The 26,618-nt window shown below is 37.7% G+C and overlaps 1 protein-coding gene across 5 annotated transcripts in view; it reads left to right on the top strand.

Annotated features, from left to right (window-relative positions):
• Positions 1-26,618, top strand: part of STAU1 (staufen double-stranded RNA binding protein 1) — a 30,336-nt gene that overhangs the window by 2,566 nt on the left and 1,152 nt on the right. Inside the window, exons 2-15 of one of the 5 annotated variants that reach the window (XM_088528651.1) lie at positions 2,723-2,789; positions 8,160-8,436; positions 9,506-9,630; positions 11,490-11,646; positions 12,972-13,110; positions 13,793-13,958; positions 18,360-18,458; positions 19,797-20,009; positions 20,622-20,765; positions 21,568-21,714; positions 21,942-22,014; positions 23,275-23,594; positions 24,317-24,439; positions 26,021-26,106. In XM_088528651.1, the coding sequence (XP_088384777.1) occupies positions 8,244-8,436; positions 9,506-9,630; positions 11,490-11,646; positions 12,972-13,110; positions 13,793-13,958; positions 18,360-18,458; positions 19,797-20,009; positions 20,622-20,765; positions 21,568-21,714; positions 21,942-22,014; positions 23,275-23,594; positions 24,317-24,439; positions 26,021-26,106 (1,985 nt within the window). In that variant the 5' untranslated portion in view covers positions 2,723-2,789; positions 8,160-8,243. Of the gene's footprint in view, positions 1-2,722; positions 2,790-8,159; positions 8,437-9,505; positions 9,631-11,489; positions 11,647-12,971; positions 13,111-13,792; positions 13,959-18,359; positions 18,459-19,778; positions 20,010-20,621; positions 20,766-21,567; positions 21,715-21,941; positions 22,015-23,274; positions 23,595-24,316; positions 24,440-26,020; positions 26,107-26,618 lie in introns of all 5 variants that reach the window. The other 4 variants (XM_088528637.1, XM_088528644.1, XM_088528659.1 and 1 more) reach the window with 4 other exon arrangements.

Below are 26,618 nucleotides of genomic sequence, written 5' to 3'. Positions count from 1 at the left end.
GTTTGCTCACTTTTCCAAATAAATAAATAAAATATAGTTGATTGTCAGTAAGGGGTAACAGAGCTGTGGTATGTAAAAATACAGATCATAAAGGAGTTAGGTAGTAAATCTTGTGCATTCCACAGTGCATTTGTTTTTTTAAATTTTGCTTAAGCACCACCTCAGATCCTTGCATCCTTTTGCAGGACTTCAATTTCTTTGTGTTTTGGTTCCCCAAGTGTGAAATAAGGGTAAATGAAAGTTCCTGCGTTGTGAACAGAATTAGTTAATGAGGAAAACTAGTCATCTTTGCTTTGTAGCTGAAAGTGAGCAACTATTGACATGCAATATATTGTGAAGCATCCAGTTTTGGAAAGAAACAAGTGCTACATTTAGTCTCTTGGTTCCTTTTAGTAAAACTTTTCCTTGAATATTGTTTGTGACAGGGTTTTAGTCGGTGATCTCAAGAAGTGCTTGTAACTTGAAACCTAATGGTTTGATCTGGTATCTGTTCTGCATCTCATTGTGCTTTGTTCTCATTCCATAAAAAGCTCTCTCTGATGCTGGGAGTTCATGAATGAATGCAGAGAATGTTTTAATGGGATACATATGCAAGTTTGTGACAAGTAGCATAATTAGAATGTGATAATTTGTGGCCCTCCAAACTGCACCTCTTAAGGAGCAGGGCACTTTTCTGTACTCTGGTCCTGACTATGAATAAAATGAATTTCTTTGAGAATTTAGTCTGTGTTGTGATTTCAAGTCACTTGTCAGAGTTCAGAACAAGTCTGTCGTAGAACCAGGATTAGAAACTAGATCCCCCCTTTGCCAAACATGTTGTCTAACTAAAGGCTTTTGTCCTTTTCCGATAAGAATAAGAAAGAGCAGAGCAGGACGCGTTCTCCTGCAGCCTGGTATAACTAAGCATACGTACCCTGTTGTGGGAATCTAAGGCTGGGAGGGACTTCTGCAAATAGTCCATCCTTTGGTGTCAGTTATAGCAGCCTCACTCTCATTGAATGTTTGTCCACTGTTTCCTTAAACTTTGCCAGGAGTGAAGTCACCTCTGTCACCCAGAGCAGTGTATTGTGGCCTCCTGCAATGATTACAATCAGAAACTTTTTACCTGATACACTTTTTATGCTCTTTCCATGTCACTTTAAGTATAAAGAATGGATTATTCTTTTCCTTGCCAACAACCTGTTGTTTGATGGAAGACTGGTTGTCGTGGCCCCAGCCAGCCCTTTCCTATTTAGCACGTACAAACCCAAATTCTTCAATGTTTTCCTTATCAGTTATATTTTTCTAAAGCTCTTATTGGATCCTTCATTAATTTTGACAGGGTTCTCATCTATTCTGAGGTCTGGTACTCCTGTTGGATACTGTGTCCTAGCTCAGCTCTCACTGATGCTGAGCACACAGACTAGTTCACACATTTCCCAGTCTGCCTTCTACTTTTGCATCCCAGTATGGCTGGTATTTTTCTAAAATGCCCTGGCTGTGTTGGATTGGGTTGTGCTGTTAGCTGCAAGTTCTATCTCAGGGTATTGGTATCAACTGGTCATTTTTCCATCTTGTCTTTGGTCAGCAGACTGTTACTGTCCAGAACTTTGTGCCTAAGCTCCTCATGAGCTTAAAACATGAATTTTTGAGCCTGGTTCGACCATCATAGAGGTTAGGGAAAAAAATCAATTGTTTTTATACAATGTGGTTTTGAGCCTCCTTAAAAATGTTATCCATTTCCTCTTTTTCCAGGTACTTTATTTTCTCAACCTCCAGAAAATATTCTAGAAGAAAAGTTCAATGGGTAGAGCTGCAATCCTCTTGTCTCTCTTATTTCTGGGGTTAAAAACCAGGCACCTGCCCGCCACTTCTCAGACTTGGTGTCCTCATGACTCCTCCAAGATAACTGGTTACAACCCTGATGTTCATTGAAGAATTTTTAAATGACTAGCTGAAGTAAATCTGAGTGGTAGTTTACCTTGAGTTCTCTTCTAACTTTTATCAACGTTGAGATCTTGTGTTTTGTTGCTGGTAATGATGTTGCTAACCATGCACACACCATTGACTTGAGTTGTGGAAAAGACAGAGTAAACAATTTGTGCTGCACTACAGAATAAAATAAGTTTTGATTTCCATTTTGAACAGTCCCTACAGGTACTTTCATATACGGTGAAGGAAAAAAGTGTTTTAAAATGTTTTCAAGTATGTTGTTTTCATATCCCTATTGTGAGTGAAATCATCGTTAGACTGAAAAGGCAGCCAAAATATAAAAAATTTATGAGATTTTTGCAGTTAATAGCTGCTAAAGTTTCTCTGCTGGGCGTCTTGCTGCTAGTTTGATTTTGTGAATAAAGAAAGGTTTGGGTTTCACTTTAGCATCTGATCTTCAGAGCTTTTAGGAAGCAGGTTAACTTCTATAGCGCTGGAGGGGAGTGGGAAAATATTTGCTAGAGACCTTTAATAATCCTGCAGAGAGCCCTCCTGACAGGCGCACAGTCTGTGTGAAGGAAATCACTTGGGTTTGGGGAAAGAGTAAGGAAAGAGGTTGTTAATCAAACTGGACTTTCTGCTTAGAAAAATGTACCTCTGTGGACCAGTTTGTCAGTGAGAATTTAATGCTCTTAGGAGTTCTTGCTGTCCGTGCGGATGAGGCAAGCATGGCAGAGATGAGACATTTGCTACAGAAATTCTTCTTGTAGCTTTAGGAAGCGAAATGCTAACTCTTTCTTTTTCCTTTTAGGCATTCTCCATCATAAGTATCCTTTACAGAAATAAACCCCAAACTTCCCTGTCTGGATCTCCTAAAGGTACAGGAAACTTACCTAACTTTACAGTTTCTTACCTTTTTTGCCTCATATTAAAGAATCCACAAGTTGTGGCAAATCCTGGTTATCCACAGGAAGTGGCTTTTTGTGTGTGTATGACCCTCTACCTTTTGCTTGCAAAACCTTTAACAATTAGGATACAAAGAAGCCTCAAGAGAAATTTTATCTGAAAATATGTCATTCCTCTTAACTTATGAAGACTTCTATTTTTTTTTGTTTGTTTGTTTGTTTGCTTTTGTTTTTTGGTTGAGTGGAGTGAGGCCTCATGCTCATCTTTTTGCATTTCTTTGCTTGTCTGTTGGGTAGCATAGTGGCTTTTGGACTTCTCACTTTTAATATGGCCAAAAACTCTGGGAATGTGCCACACTTTGAGGGGCCAAAAAAAGTGAAAATAAAACCCAGAAAACTGAAATGAGGAAAAGAGTTCCTGTCCTCTATAAAGTTTATTGCTATCCATAGATCACTGAGGTGTTTGTTGGCAGCCATTACTATCATGAGGATAATATTCTATCACACAAGTCTTGATGAAATTTGAGACATTACTCTGGATTAGCACTTCAGATAGGTCGATGGAAACGTGGTAGGGTGGGAAAGGAGCAAGTTGTGCGGTTGACTGCTGAGTTAGAGATAGGGTGGGAGTAAAGCATTTGTTTGCTCACCTATCTATGAGTGTGTGCAGAGTTCTTACGATACCTCTGGTACTGCATGGTGGTCACGGACTTTGTCGTAGTGTTTATCTTGAAGCATCTGAAGTAGCTAAGTCCTAATTTCATAGAAAAATCTTCTAAAATACTAGTATCTTTTTAGCCTTTTTGTCCACTAAGACAGCCTTTATAAACCATTTCTCTCAACTTTCTAGCTTATGGTGCTTTTTCTTGCATAGTTAGGGTTTTGTAAACTTCTTCTAGGTTATAGAGCACAATATCTTGTAAAACCACTGTAAAAACTTTTGTTGTTCCAACAACAAAACATAGCCCGTAGCTAAACACATGCAATGAGGAATGGTGCGGTCTTACACCTGAGTGCACTATCTCACAAAAATTAACCGCAGTATCGTCAGCCACACCAGTAGCTGAAAAATTAGGAACAAAATTCCAGTTTGTTTTGTCAGACAGTTCTTGGAAACTCGTCTATAGAAAGGCTGGCAAACCCAGCTATCCAATGTCATAGGGATAATTCTTGAGGAACAGCATGTTCTGCAGTCTTCAGATTTCTACTTCAAGTAGAGATCGAATGTCAGTTAGCCATTGATGCTTTTCCTTCCTCTACTTCTAGAAACAATCATGTTTGTGATCCCGTTTCCTATTTTTCCTCCTTGCTGAACTAACTGTTCTGGAGGCCCGATTTTTGCCTAAGAGGTTTGGTCATCAATTTGTGGTAGACTCGTTCACAAAAACATTTGTAATTGTGAAGCCTTTCACAGTTCAGAGTGGGTGGGAGGGGTGGATTGCGGCCGTCTTACAGATGCAGAAGGTGAGCGGTGCCCAAGCCCTTGCTGCTTGGCTCCTCGTGAGATCCAACCCTTCTGGATTCGCAGAAGGGGTCTGGAGAAGGCACCGAACTCTCCAGTCCGGGGCCTGGCAGGGCTGGGGAGGGCACGGGCTGAATTCCCAAGAGGTTTCCTAGCTCTCCTGCCTGGGCCATGCTGGGCTGTTTGAGCAGGACTGAGCAGCCAGACCTTGCCAAAGAAGTTGAGCACTGGGTCTCCAGGTTGAGAAAAAGCAGCTCATGAGCTGTGAGCTCCTCTGCGGGCGTTTCTGCTGTCCTGCAGTGGAATATGAACAGCTGAGGTCCATTCACAATTGGATCAGTTTCCAAAACCTTATTTTTTCAGGCACTAGGATGCAAGCTCCAGCCCCCAAAGATTTTGTGGATAATGGCAGAATTGTCTGTCCCAAATGTTATTTTATCCGGAGGTGTTTTCAAGAAAAGCTTTTTCAGACTTGGCACTGGTGGTCTCTGGATGGGGAGAGCTGGGTGGGACAGACTAAGGCTGAGCTTTAGTGATGTGAGGAGCTGTCTGCTAGTGCTCCACGATAAATATAGAAAGTGAACTAATAAAACCTCGTCAGGAACTTCCCTTCTTGGGATGGGAAAAAACAGGCCAAACAAATACTTGGGCACGTCAGGGAGAAGAATATAAAGGTTTGACTAGTACCATGTGAGTAAACAGAGGATGAGAGTTAAAGACATATCAGTAAACTTTAGGAGAATTTGTTACTGACAATTTGAAGTTGAATCACAGCATATAAAGAGCTCAGCATAAGCCCAAGTGGTAATGTTGGATTTTGCTGTGAAGTTTGTGCTGACATCCTGACTATAGGATGTCCTACAGTTGTTCTGGGGACGTCTAGATTACAGCTGAGCTTGTAGTCTGCAGTCCTACTTGTTTGCTCTGTATCCAAGGGGCTGAGACTTCCAGCAGGACGGAGAATGAAGCTGTTCTGTGCCCAGCTGGCTGTGGAATGAGCAGTCTTGTGGGTTTTATGTAGTTTTTAACCACCATCCACACTCTTATCCTATTTCTTTATGGCACTGCAGAGTGAACTTTTTTTAAAAATTTTTTAGAAAAGGCTTTCATACGTGTCAAAAATATTGAAAAATAATTTGGCTAAAAGGAGCTTAAGCTAGGCAATCTTTCTAATTTCTACAGAAGCCTTATTCTGCATTATGGTGCTGTTTTGACAAAAGTGGGGGTTTCTTCACCACAGCTTTCTTATGAAGTCAGATATACAGTGATTTTAAAGGTGCATTCATTTCATTGTGGTCCATGGACATTTAGCTAAATGCATTTCTGCTATGGTGGGATATAGAGTGAATAGAATGTTGTGTCAGAATAGCAGCTTGATAGTAGATTGCATTTTTGGTGATGGTCACAGATTATCCAACTTTTACTGCATATACTAGGCTTTTGACCATAAGAAACTAAGCAGACAGAGTATGTTATAGCCAGATCTAACTAGCTATTTTTAATGCTTATTTATAGATCTAATACCCCTCTTCAAAACTCCGGAGCATTTCTAGGTAGAATGCAACTTGCGAAACATGTTTATAAAATCTCGCTGTTCACATTCCTGTGAGCACAATGGTTTTGTTTATTAGAGAAAAAAAGCATCCTGGGGATGGTGGAAGTCTGCGTGGTGCACACAGGGCTTGCTTTGGTAACTTAATAACTAGTTAGGTTCTGCACCTCCTTGCAAACCAGATGTAACTAGGAATGGTGAATGGGAAGTTGGGATGTCTTTGGAACTAGTCCCAAATAGAAAATAGGGGGAAAATGCCCATGGGCTTCAAATGCCAGATGACAAGAGTCTGCCTGAATCTAGGAGGGTTTGGGGAATTCTAGCCAGAAATGGGTTTGATGAGTGATGAGTTGGTTTGTTGTTAGTGGTGGTATTATTATTATTATTATTTTCTTTAGTGGAGTTTGTCACTTTACTGTATGTGTTTTGCAGCTGAAATCCCATGTTCTTCAGAACCTGATGATTGCAAACAAACACTTTGCTTTTAAAATGAAGCATTTACAGCAGAGTTCTTTTCAGAAACACTTCGTGCTTTCCTTCCAGCTTCTTCTGAAAGATTCTGATTTTCTTGGCTTCAAAGCCAAACATTTTTGTGTTTTCTTCCTAAAATTAATGGATTAGAAACTGTAAGGACAGAAGGCCCTTAGAAGAGCATTGCACTACAGCAGAAGAGTTGTTATTGCTTATTGCACCACAAGACTTCATAGTCTTAACAAGGCAATTATTGTATTATATTTGAAAGTTTTCAGTGTTTCTAGTGATGCTCCTGGGAATGAAACTCTTAACAATTATAAAATTACTACCCTGGAGTCTTACTCTAAGTACTTTTCATCTTCCCCTTTCAACTTCTTGGAGCTCCTCTAATAGTGCTCAAAATTATAATATACCTAATATGTAACTTTTGCAAATTTAATAGTCAAATATTGGATGTGTCTTGGGTATAACCTAAGCAAATGGAAGAGGTTTTCTGAACTAATTTCTCTCTCGTTAAAAACAAAGTTGTCCAACCAGTAACATAAGAAGCCCGACACGGTTATGGGAGCTCTGCGCAGCGCCCGTGTTGCAGGCGGCCGGTTTGCGTGCGCAGGAGGGGAGGAGGTGCCTGTTACAGCTTATTACCTTGTTCCCCGCAGTGTCTTCCCTCTCCTCTGGGCCAGTGCGCCCGTTCCTGCCGCTGCTCCCGTGCACGAGTTCTGCTCTCAGATGTTTTGCCAGCAAGTAGCTAAAAACTTCCCCTTGACTCGTTGCTGCTCGTGCTTGGGAAGTCCATTCACAGGCTCAGAAGCTGGAGCTCAGCGAGCGCCCGTGGAGTCGTGTTCCTCCTAATAGCTCCCAAGCGTATCTGGAGCAATAATTTTACTTTTCATCTGAAAATTAAGAGAGAATAAGCTTTTGTTTGCTGCGCTAACAGAAATCTACAGTTGAGCAGTGTATGTGTTGGCATGTGAAGTATATTTAAATTGGCCGTAAAACTTATTTTGAATAAGTAGATTGATGTATGGATCGTAAGTGGATAGGGGCAGCTGGGCTCTGGCTGCAATGATAGTCTGCAAACTGGCAATCTCTTAGTATATATTTAGGTTGAACGGTCTGAGTATGAAGATAAAGTTGCAGCCACATGTAAGAGAAATTTTCCACTACTTTGTCAGTAGAGAAAAGACATATCAGAGTATTTCCCAATCACTGCTATAAGTTCACTGCTTGGAGGTTTTGTTTGTTTGTTTGTTTTTACTTTATTTTACTTTATATTTTGTTTATAACATAGCTGCTTATGAAGACTCTCAATACTTGTTTATAGGGTTGCAAAGCCAGTAACTCCAACCTGATGCTTGAACTGTGAACACTTGGACTCAGTTAGAAGTGATCTTAAAAAATGCTTGTAGCTTATAGGGTTTATAAGCTCTTCTGCATTTCTTGATCCCTATAATAACAACTTTGACATCAGTTGTGTTCCTCTCAGTTTAGGCATTTCATCTTAGGCAGAATGTTTAGACATTCTCCTTGTTGACTGTGAAAAAATATATGTATATATGATTATAATAGAGGATATATGGTCTGAATAATTGTTCTGTAAATACTGCATTTCTTGCTTGCCTTTGAGTTACAAGTTTCAATTTCAAGTGGCAAAATGCATGAAATAATCTCCTCGTGAAAGTGTTTGATACATCAGCTGCGGCTGCCAGTTTAAGTAACAGGATTTGCTAAGTGGATTCAGTGATGTAGAAAGCAGACAGAGAGGTAATCTTAATTGAGCAAGCATAAATAAAGCTTTTATACTGTATGAATATTTAGCCTAATTGTTTTATTTTTCATCTTTGCAACATTTTAGGTCAAAAATTCGGCTTCATCGTGTTGAGTTTGCCTGCATTCAAAGCTGTTTACCTACAGTAACTTGCTCTGGTTGGAAGTGAACATGTCTCAAGTTCAAATACAGAATCCTTCTGCTGCCCTTGCAGGGAACCAAATACTGAACAAGAACCCATCTCTCTCACAGCCTTTGAGTATTCCTTCTACTACTAGTTCTTTGCCATCTGAAAATGCAGGCAGACCTATCCAAAACTCTGCTTTACCCTCTGCATCTGTTACATCCACCAATGCAGCTGCAGGTAAGACTCACTTTCTGTTCATGAATGTCTGTGTTCTTAGTGCTTATAGTTTGGCATGGTATAGTCCTGATATTTTAGAAACATTTTTAAAGTAATGTTTACACAACTACGGTGGCTTGCCATGCTTTATTCCCATTGAATGGAACTGAGACAGATAACAAGATACTTTTACAAAGTTCCAAGAATTAGTTAAAACATTTTTTATAGTAGAGAGTTCTTTGAAATGTTGTATAAAAGTTGATTTTTTAAAGCATTGCTATCATTTCTTTCCACACGTAACTCATTTTAAGTATTTCAAACAATACATATTTTCCTTATGTCTGCTAAAGGACTGGTGCATAGATAAATATCTGCTTGTATCAAGAAAGCTATCTTCAGTTTTACAGTATTTGTTTAAAACTAGTATTTCCAAGTCCTTAATGCATGTAAGATTGCATGTATTTTATTCATAAAAAAAAAAGCAACAACAACATTGGACAATATTATAATGGGATACTTAAAAATAGGTCTCCTTCAGGCTTCCCTGGAGAAGGGAAATAAATAATAAATATTGAAAATCATAATGGAAAAAGAATGCAGTGGCTGGACTTTGAAGCAATGCAAAAGCAATTTTATCCTGATCTTATTCAATTGTAGTTGGTTTATTGATAAATATACTGTAGTTCTAAAATAAGACATAGAGCTAATTAAATATGATGAAAATAGATAATAAGTAAAAACAAGATGGGGAAAAAAAAGAAACAAACTGACTTTTGAGGAATCATTCAAAATAAATAACAATGAGGAATATGTTCATGATTTGTTCCTTGAAGTATGTCATGTAAGGTCTAAGCTGACATCTGTTGGCCTCATAACTTCATAGTTATGACTTTCATTAAAACATAACATTTAATGATACTATTGTAGGCCTGCACGTTGCTTGAAGACCCCAGAATTCAGTAGATTGGCACCAGTTTGGCTAATGGCCAGAAACATCTAACCTGGCAGATCTCTTCTGTGATGGGGGGGATGCTAGGGCAGTGCATCGTTTTTTTAATTTTGAAATTTGTTTGTTTGTGTAATCTTTCAGCTCCTTCTAACATGGCAAACCCCAAAGAGAAAACCCCAATGTGTCTTGTGAATGAGTTAGCCCGTTTCAACAAGATTCAGCCTGAATATAAGCTTCTAAGTGAGCAAGGTCCAGCTCATTCGAAGGTAAATACTCATTTAAGTTTCTTTTTGTTTCTGTTGCTCGTGCTCACCTTTACAAGTGCAAAAGCACAGTGAGTGCTTCTGGTGCAAGATAATACAGAATAACAGACAGACATAGGAAGCTGCTCAGAGTTCTGGAGGTGTGAAGCTGGTAGAGGCATTCCAAAAAGCTGATTTCCCAAAATCCATCAAGTTTGAGCTTATCTGTGAGCTTGAACTTAGTCCTTTTGGAGAGTTGTTAGCACCTTTGTGAGGCAAGTGTCTGTATTTATGACTTTCCTTCAGTTCTGAGCGGTTTGTCCCTTCTGATCTCTGCTAACAACATTTCTGTTAAATATGGGATTTCTTCATGAAATCATTTTATAACACTATGATAACCTTTTGTTCTATATATTGCCTCTTGTTCTGCAAAAATGTGTGTACTTTAATTTCCTCTGATGCATTTTAATATTTTGAGGTGAATCCTATCAACTTTTAGTCCGTGTTATCCTGCAAGATATGGGAAGATTTGTGGCAACTATTCTTTAGAAAAATACTCCTTCAGTGCTTTTGTGTGCATATAGTTTGTGAGGAGCAAATCTAATTTCATTGTTCTGTCCAGAGGAATGTAACTGGTTGCTTTTAAGAAGGGTTGTCTTCCTTCCTTCCTTGTGCATATCATAACTGAATGTTATTTTTCTGTGGCTCTTTCTTTCTGAACATCTGTCTGTTCCAAAACAGTTACTTTAGCAAAAGAATCTTTAGTTCACCATAGAGGGAGTATATAAATGCCTAGGACAGACCAGCATGTGGGCATGCCAGGTCATTGCATATCTCTCACAGTATGTTAAAATTTTGTGTTCTACTTATATTCAGGGAGATCATTTTAGTGGCACATAGCAAATATACAGGCAGTTTGTGTTGCATCAAAGAATAGCAAAAAAGAATTTTAATGTAATTAAACTTTTTACCCGTCATTGAAGATGTGATGTGTGCATACTGAGGTTAAGACATACTAGGAATATCAGCCTGCTATATGTCTATTTAATCTCACCTCCTTTCCTTTAGCTGCTTCATGGAGCAGTCTTAACATTGTATAGTAAAGGAATTGCCTTGGAACTGATTAATATTAAGAACTGAAATCTTTTGTCCGGGGCTTGTGTAGTGCCAGCCTCAGTGTGTAAAAGCAGGCAAGATTTGCTGTTAAAAGCAAACGTGTCAGAATAACATTCAGAGCATCTGTTCAAGTGCATTTTCATTCTGATTAAAGTTAAACTTAATTTAATTACCAGGGAGACCTTGGCTTGCTGTTGCGTGATTAACTTATGAAAATTTAGGGCAATATACTTACCTTGTCCCACATACTTAAAACATAGGACCACAGAGCTTTGCTCTGCAATCAGAGGCTTGTGCACAGCTGTGGTCATGTAGTAGCACCTTTGGCACAACATGACTTTATTCTCTATATTCAAACTAGGGAAGAAAATAGTTTTTTTTTTAAAAAAGTGTTAAAGCAACAGTGAAATTATGCAGAATGAAAATGAGGTGGTGTGAACTTCAAGGGAGCTGTTCAGGATAGCGCTGGTATAGCAGCTACCCACTTAGCTGTCACCTGCGCACATTGCCTCTTTTGTTTTTAGTCTATATGAAGTCATGCAGAATGCAGGAGGACAGTTTTTGTGAAATGCCTAGTTCAGAAGCTGAAGAAACTGGTAGATGTCCAAAGTGTTTAGAACCTAAAGACAACTTGGTAATTAAAGCTTTGATTACCATATCCTTAAGTTTTGTATTACTATAAAAGTCATTGTTCAATGGAAGAAATCTAATAAACAGTGTGAATTCTGATGTGGCTCTTAATAAATTTTGTGTTTTCTGTTTGTGAGGTGTTTACAGTGCAGTTGACTCTTGGGGACCAGCACTGGGAAGCTGAAGGAACTAGTATTAAAAAAGCGCAACACGCAGCAGCTGCCAAAGCTCTGGAAGGGACAAAATTCCCTAAACCTACAGCTCGTCCGTCTCGTAGCGAAGGAAAAAACCCGGGTATGTACCAGGACAGACTCATCAGAATATGATTTTAATATGTATTTTAAAGTAGTTTAAGGATGAATAAACCTACTGTTTAGCTTAGTGTTTATTTGTAATAATTCAGTGAAATCCTGGAGGAGATGCTCATCTTAACCTTGAAATAAAAATCCTAAGTAAAAAAGCCCAAACCAAAAAACTCAATCAGGTAGTTAAGTCAATGGAAAGAATTTTTCTTTGCATGGACAGATAGATGTATTTTGTCATTCTGGTATGAATGGTATGGATGTGTAAATAGAGTTCTGTGAAAAACAAACTACAGAATGTGCCTTGAAGGATTGGATCAGACCTTTGAAACGTGCGTCGTTTGTACTTCTCTAAAGAGAGGTAGGTGTTCATTTGTATAAGAGCAGTTAAGCTGTAGTTATTTGTAATGTTTCTGGCTCTCCTGAGATGATTTATAAGCTACCCTTACAATGTAAAATTAAAAATAAATTAGGTTTGTATCTCACCTGCGCATCGTGATCGTTTTGTATTTTCCTTTAGTCAGTTGAATTTAAAATTATTAGGAGAATGTTATAATGCTCACCAAAGGTTAAAACTCACCTAAATAGGGTTTAAATTATAAAGAGTTTAATTTCGTTCCCTAGAAATACCTTCTACAATGAATAGAGAAAATATTAAAAGTTAACAACAGTTTCTTTTGACTGTGAATATCTGTTCTATAATTTCATCTGTGTTAGAAAAATGAACATTTATATAACTGCTCTTTCTCATATGAGAATAATCAGTTAGTCAATTCTTCATCCCTATGAGGGGAATCTGCTTGGAAAGAAATTTCCAAGTGGCAGCATATCTGCCTTGTTGAAAGACAAGTTGTTATTTGGAAATGAAGAATAATAAAGGCCTTTTGTAAGCTGCTGAATGCAAAGAGAAACATTTGGTCATTATCAATAAACAACAAAAGTAACAGATATGTAGCATGCCCGTCTAATTTATCTTTTTTTTCCTCTAGGAAAATAAATTATCTGCTCCGCAGGCCAATTTGCTAGTTGTTTGTAAAGCATCAGTAGCTGCACAGTTTTTCAAAAACCAGCACATCTGATTTTTGTAACAAGATTTGTCACATTCACAGTCATACTATGCTCCTAATTTGATACTCATTGTAGAGACATATCTTCAGTGTGCTCATTGGTATCCATATTCAGAACTCATTTACACAAGAATAATGTATATGACAGGATTTCAGTCTCCTTTTCCCCTGCTTTGAGGCAACGGTGAAATTTGCTTTGCTTTGGTCACTTATGACACGTAGACAACTCTATTTTCCTGTTTATATTTAGACAGTGTAACCCCCACAGTGGAGCTAAATGCACTTTGCATGAAGCTGGGAAAGAAACCTATGTACAAACCTATTGATCCTTATACGGGGATGAGATCCACTTACAACTATGCCATGCGAGGTGGTGCTTATCCTCCACGGTGCGTATTCCTTCAGCTTGGTTTTGGGAATCTTTTATCTTTGTACTTGCACTCTGTTGCTCTGAATGCTCTTTTGATCCTGTTTTCTGGATGCTAGCTAGAAGTGTAACATGCTTAAAGAGAGATTCAACTTAAAATATAGCCATCTTATGATGTGAAAGGTTTTAATGAGCCCATCTGATGATTATCTACATAAAATCTGCATGGATTTCTATCTGTTTAAAGATTTTTCGTTTGAGGGGGAGGGAGGAGTAAGTGAACTGAACCATAGTGAACTGCTTGGGAGAGCACTGACAAATAGCCAGTTTCACTAAGTTCACAGCTAAGAATATTTTTTTTATTTCCTTTATGTATGAAAGGAAAAACAAATGAGGAAAACGGTTTGACAGTCTTTCTAAAACTGGATTTAAAATGCATCTTCAGTTTAAAGAATTTGATTTGATCATAACAATAGAGAATTCAAACCTTACTGAACTGCCAGGTTTATAAAAGTACAGAAATGCTGCCTTTCTCTGTTCCTGTTGTCAGTTAGAAATGTGTTCACATTGTAAAGCAAGAAACGTTGATATTCTGTTTCGAGGTCTCTCACTAAAATCTTTTAGACTCATCCATGTAACTTACATTTCTGTTTGTTTACTTTACAGACCAAACTGCTTGCTTATTTAAATCTCTTTCCTTGTAGGTACTTTTACCCATTTCCCGTTGGACCCTTACTTTATCAAGTTGAGCTTTCAATTGGAGGGCAGCAGTTTCATGGGAAAGGAAGAACAAGACAAGCTGCTAAACATGATGCAGCTGCTAAAGCACTGAAAGTTCTGCAGAATGAGCCCTTGCCTGAGAAACCAGAGGTGGGAATTGATCTTAATGTTGTAAGCATAAATTGCTAAGAGATACTGAAATATTAATGTAGATTTTTTTTTTCTAATTGGAAGGAAGACTGTAGTTGTGAAATTTAATTCTGTGTAGTAGCGCTGACCTAGTTGTATCCAATAGAAACATTTTAATTAAGAAAAATCAATAGAAAAAGAGTTTTCTTAAATTAGGTTATACTAATTCTTTTGCTGTCATATTTTTCCACAATAATGCTATAGACATCTGGAGGATATGAGTGCTGGAAGCATATATAGTAACTAATATTTTATCAGATATAGATAATGTATAAACTTCTGAAGAAGAGTTTAGTTAGGGTACTTATGTTCTAGTATAGGCAACATAGAGATCACATGAATTGGAAATGATGTAGGAATTTTGCTTAGCAAGTAGAAAGAGCTGCAGAAATTCTAGAAGGAACGGGAAGTTCATTAAAGTAGTAAATTCCTACACATATTTCCAAATGAATGTAGGAAGCAAGCTTGTAGTTCTCCATGGATTTGATGTTGTCTGGGACAAAAACCCTACACCCAAGACCCTGGGTGTAGGGTTTTTGGGTTGATTGGTTGGTTTTTGGTTCTTTTTCTTTTTTTTTTTCTTCCCTTCCCATGCCTCTTTGTTAAGTTTCTTAGGCTGGCAGTTTCACTGCTTGCATGTGAGTTACTTACAGATCCTGAGGCAAAGTTGACTGTGTTCACCCTCTCCGTACGAGTTGGCTGACTGCTCCAGCCAAAGACTTCAAGTCTTTCTTACAGGGGCTCATTATACAAATCTAGGTTATAAGGACTTGGTGTTAGAGTGAAGAGGAAGAGATCTAGGCTGTGTTGAGAAGGAGGCTGTGGGATACAAACCTAGAAGCAAAAGAGAAACGAGGAGATTGCCAGTGAGCCTGGGAACAAGGAGTGGAAATTAGTAGCACCTTGCAATGCGAAGAGCCTGAGAACTTGCTTGGCATGGAGCCTGGCTGTGTGCAGAACCAGGAGAATGAAGAAGAACAAGACCAGAAGGTTAACAGGGAGTCTGAGACAGAAGAATGATCTGGGGGCTACCAGGCTTGACGGAGCACGAGTGGTGTGAGGAGACTGAAGTCAGGGGAGATTGAGCAAAGAAAAAAAGTGTGTTTTGTGAGAAAGAACTTTGTCCAGGTAATTGGGCAAAGATATTGGGTCTGAAGGCAGGAGAGGGGAGATGTAGATAATGGAATGATGGCTAATGGGGGGAAGAGAGGCTGAAAGTGGAGATTAGTTCTGCGCTGAAACCCAGGGCTGGTGGTAGGGTAGGGGCTGATCAGAGACAAGGTGCAGATGTTCAAGCAAAGGAGGTCAAGCCTGAGTCTCCTTCAGTGCAGGGATCCTGGAATGTCCTGAGCACCGTGGGCCTGTGCTGCTAGTACGTTATCCTCTCCTTGCACTCATCTGTGTAGAAAACAGCCTGCTGTCATCAGGGATTTTTCTACCTCAGGCAGCAAAGGTCTGTGCAGTGAACCTAAGGCAGAAGGTCTGTGCAGAAAATCCTCTGATGGCATGGAACTGATTTTTTTTTTTTTTTCTGTTCACTTTTTGAGGAAAGTTTTATGTGGAGATGACTTTCTGAATATTTGTAGCCTTGTGTTTAAAGATGTGAGGTCTTCAGTGTAATTATGTTTACGTAACCAGGTAGCAAGAGCAGTACTATAATGAATGAGACAAGAAATTGCAAGACAGTGAAATTAATTATTTTCAGAATAAAACAGTTTGCATTGTGACTCCTGCCATAGAGATGCTGGACCATTCCTTTAAACTAAAATTCCACATGAAACGTGGGCTTGGCATTTTACTGTCGTCTGCCTTGTCTGCAAGCTGAGCAATGAGAAGTGCAACTATGTTTAAGGAGAACAGTCCTTTGAATGCAAAGTGCTATGTTATATAAGCACTCCAAAAAGTCAGATATTTGGCATTTCAGATTTGGTATTTGAGTACTTCATTAATATTTGTGGCTTTCAAATATTTTGTTACAGACGTCAATGAAGGAATTATTGTCTTCATAATATGAATTTATTTTTGCAGTGGACACGCAGTTGTTAAAATAGGGAGTATTTTACCGCTAAGTGGGCGCTGTTCATTCTTGTGTTCAGTGAGGCAAGACCCTTGAAGGATAAATAATGTAAGATCATAAGAAGGAAGATTATAATGCATGTATAGAATGGAGGCAAATTAAGGTCGTACAGCAGATTTTTCACTTGTAAAAAAAATGAACAAACTGATGAAAGTAAGAGTAGTAAATGTTTGTGATCTCCTATTTGATTTACAGGCATAGATCCCTTGGAGAGTTTAGTCTGTGCACATGCAAACTATTTTAAAAGCAGAAGCCTCATAGATCATCTGCCTTTAGGTACGGGAGGAGGAAGAGGGAGAATGTGCATATTATCTTTGATTTATAAAATAATCTGAGCCAGAGCTCTAGTACAGGCAAAATAATTTGCAATATAGCTATCATCTGCTAATTCATAGTTTGCTTTTAACTTACTCAGATAAGTATACTTAAGAATAAATCTCTGTGCTTTAAACAGTATGAGCACAGTTGGAATATATCAAGAATGTACACCATAGTATATCAGATAATTTCTTAGTATTTCTTCCCTCATGTTCTCTTGAAAGGATTTTAAATGGAAAAAATATAATCTGATAGACAAGACCTGGTTGGTCATTTTAGTGAGGAAAAAGATAGGAATTTGTAAATTGTTTTGGAAAACTAGAATAAATCTAAAATTATAAGGAGGAGGAAAACACTTGTAGTTGAAGTGATTTTGTTAATGTTTTGAGAGCAAAGACCATGACAAGCCATTCGTAGAGGTGCTGATGCTAAGCTTTCTGTAACAATTAAGGGCTTATTTTATTAGGGTCTAAAAGTTCAAATAATTTTTCTGGGTATATGATGCTATTCAGTTTTTAATGAAGCGCTTGCATATGAAATGGGTATTAGAATTTGATGGCCGAGACTCTTGACTCCTATTTTTGATCTTAATTTCACCCAATATCATCTGCCGAGGCCTGCGGTTCCCCCAGTGCTTCTGGTGTTCTGTAGGGCACGGGGGCTGGTGCCATCCTGTGGCCCCAGCAGTCCTGAGGGTTCTGCTTTGTGCTCATCTAGCTCAGAGTTTGGAGACTGTATCCGGTGGTGATAATACAAGATCAGCTAGAGCAGATGTTTTCATTCTAAAAAGGATATTGGGCTGTGTGTGCTCTTTGGAAGCAGAAGGTCTGAAGCAGACCTGAAATGCAAGGCCAATCCATAAGAACAGTGTAAAAATCTGATGGGGCCGTGGGAAGGAGTGGAAACCCAGATTAATTTGATTTATTTTGGAAGAGGTTGCTGTAAGCGAAGAACAAGCTATTAGGGAAAGAAAAAAAAAAAACAGTATTCTGTCATGTTTGGCTGTAATTTGTTAGTAATGGACATTAAGGATGCTTGCTGCCATCAAAATGACTTTTAATTGATGCCATCTCTCTAGCATATTTCTGCTGCTCCAATAAAATATATAATCATTTTGGTAACCCAGTGGCATAACCACTACTGTGGCCTGAGATAATCAGTGAAATTGTTGCTGTTCACCTCTGTCACAATCTTTCCAACGTCGCTGCGGGCCACTTAGTCTTACGATGTCCCTGTTGCTGTTACCATGCTTTCTTAGCTCATGTTGTTATCAACATCAGGGAGGACATTTTTGGAATCACAATCACAATTTTACGTGGTGATCCATAAAAGTGCCTGTAGGTCAGCTCCAGCTGGCACTACTGTCCTCTCAGTAGGTGTGAGACGACACTGATGTGCACCACGGGATTTAAGGCAAGTTGTTCATAGTATGTTGTTCATTCAGAGGAGAAATCTGTAGATAGAGACTTGCAAGGGAGCGTGTTGAAAGACAGGAGGGCTATGCCAAGGTCTAATTAGCATCATTTATTCATATTGGTCCCATTCTCAGAATCTTTAATTTTCCTGCCCTTTCTCTTATCTGATCCTGTCTTAGTGCTTTTGGTACAAATGTCCAATCAGCATATGTAAATAGTATTTCATAAAGGTACTTCCATTTGGAAATCAATTCATTTAAAACCTCAGTTTATCCTTCTATAAATAGATTTAGAGCCTATTGGCCCTTATTCCATTTATTCTTCATTGTACTGAGCACATGCAAACATGAAGGTTTACTAGCTCTTACACATACACCTTAAACGAGGTACTTAAACTTCAATTCTGTAGTATGCATGCTGCATTTTTACACATTCATGTAAAACAGCAGTAAAGGTCAGGCTACTTAAAATTTGAGAGTTCAATAAACTGGTTGGATGAGTAGAATTCCATTTAATAGGATCTTTATTTTAAATAGAGTATGCTTCTTTTAGGTTAACGGAAAAGAACCAGATGATGAAAATCTCAATAAATCTGAAATAAGCCAAGTTTTTGAGATTGCACTTAAAAGGAACTTGCCTGTGAATTTTGAGGTATGTTTATTTTACAAGCTCTAGATTTGTTTTTTACTAGAATACTAAGGGTACACAATAATTTAAGTAGCCTCTGTCTCAGATAACCCAAACAACTGACTCTTAACATGCCTTGTTAGTTGTGAATATCCTTTTACCACCTTTGACAGTCACTCTGATTGTCTCAGAGCTTTTATGGTGAAGGGAGAGAAAGAAAAAAAGTTCAAATTCACACACTAAAATCAATAGTATGAGTGAACAGCTATGCTGTAATTGTCTGTGCAATCTTTTGTCCAAACTTTTTGGAAAAAAAAAATACATTTTAAAGTCAAGAAACAAAACACAGCTCCACACTAATGATTAGAATATTGGAGTACAGAGTCAAGGCAAATGAGTGAAACTCTGAAAAATTATTTATGGAAGTATTTACTTAACTAAGCACTGATGTGGACTACTTGCAAGCTGCAGAATCTCAGTAGGTTTCTTTTCTTGCCATGAGCTGACCTCATGTGCATCTTACTTTCCTTTCCCTTTGGCCTGGCTGCTTGCTGCCTCTTTGCCCCTCCTCAATCATTTTAGTTATCTTAAATCAGTAACTTCCATAGGAACATCTTTGTTATACTAAAATATTAATTTATTGTGTTGCCTGTGAGCTGGAATAGTGATATTTCATTCAACTGAGTTGTTCTAGTAAAAAAAAATGAAATTGTGTTTAATTAAATTGCTTCTGAAACTGTTTTATGAAATTCTGTATGAAGATTTCAATTCTTGCAGATTAGCATTAGCATCATCAGTAAAAAAAAAAATATATTGTCACAAAAAAAAAAGCCAGTTGTGGGTAGAAGTTCTTAATTCATTCTTTTTGTCTCTAATTTAACTTTGAAGTATGATGTGTTAAGAATGGAGTTAAAGAATAAATCAGTATTAGGCAGCTGACCTGTAGATACCTGAAGAATTCTTGAGCTGAATTAAAATGCTGGATCCTGAAGAATTTCTTTCCTTTTATTGATCTGTTAATGTAATATGAAACATTTAATGATGAGCTGATGCTAATCAGGTGGAGATACACGTTCATGAAACAGAGCAATTGTAATTTTTTATTAAAAGGGTAAATCAGTAAATTAAAAAAAAAAGCATTACTAATATGTAAATATTATTTACTGTTTGCTGTAAATGAACCTTTTAAAGTTTAAAGTATATTTTTGTTTGAGTTGCATTATTAGAGTGAGCATGACTTAGATAGCTATGAGAATGTATATTCCCTTTCCCCATAGTTCTTAAGTTTGCTATAAACAATGTGCCCTACCATTTTTAATAAGTGTTTATCACGCTTTCACTCAGTTTTTCCCTCTGAAACAGGTGACTAAGGAAAGTGGTCCTCCCCATATGAAGAGCTTTGTAACCAAGGTGTCAGTAGGAGAATTCATGGGTGAAGGTGAAGGAAAGAGCAAGAAGATCTCTAAGAAAAATGCTGCAATAGCAGTCCTAGAAGAACTGAAAAAATTGCCACCTCTCCCTACAGTTGAGAAAATGAAGCCACGAATCAAAAAGAAAACAAAATCAATAGTGAAGGTAAGAGACTACTTTGGTAGATTGAAATCCACTACTTTAATAGATTGAATCCAACTGTTGTAAATTATCCTCAGATGAGAGACATTCTTAGGTCGATTATAAACACTCCTCAAGTGCTAAATATTAATTAGCAGTCTGGTGTTACAGGTATGATGATATTTTGCACCTACTCTAAATGGGGTTCCTACACCATTGCTACAGTAGGAAAACAATGGTTACAGTAAATTCAAGATCAAAGAGAAACCATATAAAAGAAGGGGTGGTCTATAGAAATCAAGCTCTGACCTTCAAGGCTTAAGACTTTACAGTTTGCAGTCTGGGGTTTTGACTTATTCTACTTTCCAAATTCTAGTGAAGCTTTACCCTTCCTAATATAATCTGATTAAAAAATGTGAAATTCTTCCCAGTCTTAGGTTATGTGTGGTCAACTCTAACAGGACAGCCAAATGATTTGAACATTTTCCTCTGGCTGTGATGGAGTTTATTAAGCAGCTTTTGTTTTAGTGTCTATAATTCCTAGAGATGAATGAGTTTATTGGCACACTGCATTTTGTATATTAAATCAAATATTCACAGAGTGTTGGCTTATTTCCTAAACATTATTCTACTTAGCTGCAAACAAGTCCAGAATATGGTCAAGGAATGAATCCTATTAGCAGACTTGCCCAGATACAGCAGGCCAAGAAAGAGAAGGAACCAGAGTACATGCTCATCACAGAACGTGGTCTTCCAAGGCGCAGGGAATTTGTTATGCAGGTTTGTATGTTAATTTGAGAATTTTAGTTGCTTGGCTTTGTCTTACTTTTTTGGCTGTCATAATGAGATTGTCCCAATGATTAACAAGTGTTGCAGAATTACAGATTCTTTTACTTTTGTGAACTTTATTAAGAAAATGCCTGGTGGGTTCTGTTCAAGCATGATTAGGCTTCAAGAAAGATGATCCAAATTGTGTGAAAACAATTGCATAGGGCACTGAAAGTTTGTTGTGACTTGCTAATACATTTAACTAGCAGGAAAAATAAGCTACTGGTAAGAGATACTGTGCTGCCTGTATTTTTTAAAAGTAGGTTTTATTAGTAGGAATGTGAAAATCCTTCATTTACTCTTCCCTCAAATTTTGTTTTGCTTTACAATGCAGCACTCTGCATATTCCAATACATAGTAGTATTCTTCATTCTAAATATAAGCCTTCAGTAGTCAAAGCGCATTCTCCAGTTCTCTTTCCTGATCTGGCCAAGGCAGGAAAAGAACTGCTAAGCAGAAATAGTAGTTGTTGTTCCTTCAGTACATTAAGAAATCTGCTAAACCTTTAACTTTAGAAAGTTTACATCTACCATGATACCAGTCTCGAGTACTTAAGCTGGAGCCAGCATGGGATAATGAAATACAGATGATACCACTTCTATTTACTTTTATCCTTGGAAGTCAATGATCTAAGCAATGCTTGATTAGAATAACAATAACTGTTAATGATTACTTGAAACACGGATAACTAATGATTGAATCCTAATGCCACTTTTGTAAGAATTTCTGTTCTTTTGCCTTCTGTTTTGTCCAGGTGAAAGTTGGTGTACACACAGCTGAAGGAATGGGCACGAACAAAAAAGTTGCTAAACGCAATGCAGCTGAAAATATGTTGGAACTTCTAGGTTTCAAAGTCCCTCAACCTCAACCTCCAAAGCCAGCATTAAAGACAGAAGAGAAGGTAATATTCTTTCAGTATGTCCATTCTTATCTCCAGTCTGTAGGGAAATAATTTTAGTCATTTAGTGCGTAAGAACTCATCTCGTTCTTGACAACTATGTAATGGTTCAGGTTTTTGAATAATAAACTCTTATTAAAGCTTTGTTTAGTCGGGTCAGCTGTATCTTGAAGATTTTAAAACATAAAAAAATAAGGGAGCTTTCACCGTTTTTTTTTTTTTTTTTTTAGACACCAGTGAAGAAAACAGGTGATGGAAGAAAAGTAACCTTTTTTGAGCCAGGTTCTGAAGAGACTTCATCTAGTAAGTAGCGTTATTGAGAGAAGTACTAGGGGGTGTATGTAAGATAAGCTTCTTGGTCCCATCGTCGCTGTAGCAAGCAGAGATTGGCACCTGCCATCCTGCAGACTAGATCCACACCCTGGGAGAGTTTGGCTCACGTCCCAAAGTGCTTATTCCTTCCAACTCATACAGTATTTGGCTTGCTTGGCACCTCCTCGAGGGGAAGGAGATGGCTGAGCAAAAAGGAAATCTGTGCTAATGGGTCAGCTGAGCAGTTGGTAGAGGTTCATCTGCTGCTACCTGCAGCTTCCTGGCTTATTGCCTGTATCCAAGGGACGTTTAGGCAGGCTTTAATCAGGGCCTAGGGCTTTCTAGGGCAAGAGTGAATTCTTGGGGCTAGACTCAACACTGGTCAAGGGAACAGGCTCCTTAGATCATCAGCAGAAATGAAACAGATACACTTCCTGGCTTGTTACTCAAACTTTGCCATCCCTGCTTTGTATTCCCTTTTCTACCGTCTACAGATTTTGGCTTTCATCCTGAGACTTGTAACAGCTCAGTTATCTACTCTGCCATAATGCTGACTGCTGTTTTTATTCCAGTCGCACTGTTTTCCCCATCTTTCTTAAGCACACCTCTTGAATTTTTAACATTTCTGTGTTACATTTGTTCCTTGTAATAAAAAATAAAATAAATAAAAAAAAAAAGTATTGCTATCCTAAATCTAATTTATGCTCCAGTGTTAATAAGTTGCAATCAGTTGCTGGAGGTTAAATATTTGATGCAGTGACTCCTACTTTTTTCATACTTTGCTGGTTTTACTTTCAATCTTACCAACCTGCTCTAACTTTTGACAATATGGAATGTAAAGTTTGTGGACTGTCTTGTCACTGTCTTTACAATATTCAGCAGTGGCTCTGACCATTTGATGGTGTCATTATTTGCTTCTACAGTTTAAATGATGAAATAAAAGATTCTGAAACCAAAAGATACATCTAGAATGTGGTTGCAACTGTCTGAGATGTCGGTAAGCTTGACTAACCTGGAGGTAAATGCTCTCCTTTGGCAGAAGCAGATGTTACCCCAGATCATTTATTCAGTAAGCAAACTCTGTCTTGGTGGTGACCCAATAAAGGTGAATCAAGTTCATTAAATTTGTTAGTGTTTCAAAAGTAATTTGGAAAAAAAACCCAAAAGTGCCTGTACTTCAGGTGATTTTACGCACCTGCAAAAGGCCTCACAGAAATAGCTGGCATCTGTTTAATCTGTGCCTCTCTCTAGGTAGTAAAGACGACGAGTTTAGGATGCCTTATCTCAGCCATCAGCAGCTTCCCGCTGGAATCCTTCCCATGGTCCCCGAGGTTGCACAAGCTGTAGGAGCCAGTCAAGGACACCACGCCAAAGAGTTCAGTAGGGCAGCCCCAAACCCTGCCAAGGCCACAGTAACCGCGATGATTGCTAGAGAGCTACTCTATGGTGGTACTTCTCCTACTGCTGAGACCATCTTAAAAAATAACAACTCGTCAGGCCACGTACCCCACGGACCACTTACGAGGCCCTCTGAGCAGCTGGACTATCTTTCCAATGTTCAAGGAATCCAGGTAAATGTTCAGTGTTGCAAGAGTTCTTCCAAGGCCGAGGCCTGTTGTTTGTTTAAAGCTTCTTTAGTTCTGCTCTTGACTTATTTTGAGGCCGTTTAAGCTGAAGTTCATGTAAACGTTTCACTTCACCCAGGAAGCATAGTGAAATTCCCAGTTCTTTATTTAATATCCAAATATGCATATCCATGCTACATCCTCAGCCTTAATTCAGTGCTACTTTGGAGTCTATTTGAAACATGCAATTGAAAATACCATTTTCTGAGAATTTTCAAGATGTGGGAATGTAATGTGAACTCAAATTGGCTGATCTGAATTCAGTTCTTTGAAAAAATCTTTGATAAACTAATATTTGCTGTAAATTGTGCATTTTGTGTATAATACCTTTAGTTAGAATTGCCTTTCAGTTACTTGATAAATGTGTAAAGGAGCTCCATGGATAATAATTGTATAATAGGAAAAAATTTAAATGCAGGTAGCTACAATCAGAATACAGCTTGCAGCAGCAATCATTTTTATATAGTGACTTCTATTCAGAGGACTTGCAAAGCTGTCAGGATTGCTCAAACTATTGCAATCAGGCTTCAAAGTACATAGTCCTACTGGTTAACAGGAGATAAGTGTAAACGGGATTTTGGCTTCATATATTGACAGAAAATACCTAGCAAATGACATATGTTTCCTTCATTAACTGAAAATAATGACATTATTTTCTTTTTTTTCAGGTTGAATACAAAGACTTTCCAAAAAATAACAAGAATGAGTTTGTATCTCTTATAAACTGTTCCTCTCAGCCACCACTGATCAGCCATGGAATTGGGAAGGATGTAGAATCCTGCCACGACATGGTATGATGAATGTTGCCAAACGCTTCCTCTTTAGACCTCTGTGAGCTAAGGGGTGCAGCCGATAGCCCAAGATGCCATGTTGAATGGCTGTTTTATTTAACAAATAAAATGTAAAATGTTGTTTTGGCTGAATTTTGTCTAATATATCAAAATTTGCTGAAATAACGAAGGAAAAATACTACATTCTAATACTCTGTAGCTGTAGATGTAATCTTTAAAATGCTTAATTTACACTCAGAATTCTGGTCTACACAAAATACATTTGCTTTACCTTGCTATTAGTTGCATGAGCACTTTGTAATGAGTACATAAATATATATATGTGTATATATGTGTATATATCTATCTATCTATAATAGATATATCTATAGATAGATAGATATATCTATAGATATAATAGATAGATCTATCTATAGATATATCTATATAGATAATAGATAGATATATCTATATCTATAATAGATAGATATAGATATACACATATATAAGAGCTTTTAAAAAGTAAAAACTTGACACTGTTTTATTATTCTCTAATGGGCTGATATCTCACTAGGAACTGTAATACTCTTGTTCATGTTACCAGACTTTCTGCTGGAACAGAATCCAGAATGAAAGAAATGCAGTTCACCATTAGATAGCAGGAGACACTGTAAATCTGTTACACTCCCTTTATAAAGAAGATCTTTTATTAACAGTAGCTGAAATATTTCTTTGTGAGAGAATGAATCTTCTAGACTGTAAACTGTAAGGGACTTTGTCTTCAGGTCAGTCTATAAAATACCTTGCATACTGTTGGCAATATGTACCCTACTACAGTTGGAAAAGTATTTAGTTCTTTTGGTATCCAGTGGTGAGCTACGCAGACTGCAAACTAACTAAAATAAGAGTTTGTAATAACTAATTAAAGTTATTTTTTTAAAAAAGCAGCTGTATTAATTTTTGTGCTAATTAGTATAATCTTATAATGATTATATTTTGATAGAGATTTCTTTGATACAGTTGTCACTTAATTCTGATATTTTCATGCCTGTGTCTACATCTGTTGATAAAGAGCTCCTGCAATACCAAGCACACAAGTCAGTGTAATAGGTAAAGGGAAAATCACTGCTACTTTGCAGGTTACATGTGGCTGCACCAGTGTGGGGACCTTCCTCTCTTCAGATGTTCAGCTTTCATACTGACAAAATACTCTTTGAAATAGCCACACGTGCCCTTTCTATATCTAATTTCAGATTCTTGCATAATGTCTTCCCTTTTTCCACAAAAGGACTTTTTGTTTCTGTTTATTTTAATGTTCTTTACCTAATCTCTCTACAGTTTGAGCCGTTACTAATTCTGCATCTTTTTCGAAGTTACTAGTAATACTGCAGAATTATTTTTTCCCACTAAAACCAATGGGAACCTGTAGCCACAGCACCCTTGTAGAGTTTAATTTAGTAAGATGAAATTTTACAGCATTGCATTTTTTCACCAGAATTTCTCATCTTAATAAATATACTACCAAAGTTAGAGTATTTGCTCAGTTGTAAGTGAATAAATTATATGGATACAAGTTGGATTATTGAATTCTCTTTTCTTTAGGCTGCATTGAACATTTTAAAGTTGCTGTCTGAGTTGGACCAACAAACCACAGAGATGCCAAGAACAGGAAATGGACCAATGTCTGTGTGAGTGAAAAGTGCAAAGCAGTTGATTGTGACACATTGACTTTCCCTTGCATTAATGGAAAGCTGTGACCTTATGATGTGTTAAACAAAATGTGAGGGCTTTTCTTTACCAGAAACTTAAAATACCAAGGGCTCTTATCTTCTTGGGAAGGCCGAGAGGGTAGGTTTTATAATCAAGCTTATAATTTTTAATGTGTCAACTGTAAGTGACTAGGCTCAGTGCAGGGGCAAGTAGATCAAATGTACTAGCTATGATAATACAGCAATTCTGATTAGGTGATGTCTCTGCTAAAACTTGTTTTACAGTTTTGTAAATAGTGTGACTTTTTCAGGGTGCTTAAGTTAGACCTGCACCCCTTTTTCTAGAAATCTTTTGTGTGTAAATTGTAAAGAATGTATAAGTTTCACAGCTTCATTTCAGCACAACAGACATGGATGGTTTGCAAATTATTCTCTTTGAGAAAAAAAGAAAACAAATTAGACTGTTTTTACCTAACCTACCAAAATGGTGC

Source organism: Tinamus guttatus, unplaced genomic scaffold (genome assembly GCF_059628265.1).
Source record: "Tinamus guttatus ecotype Peru unplaced genomic scaffold, ASM5962826v1 Tinamus_guttatus_pri_ptg000027l, whole genome shotgun sequence".
NCBI lineage: Eukaryota > Metazoa > Chordata > Aves > Tinamiformes > Tinamidae > Tinamus > Tinamus guttatus.
The sequence above is the reverse complement of the archived record's forward strand: the minus strand, read 5'-3'. Positions and strand labels throughout refer to the sequence as shown.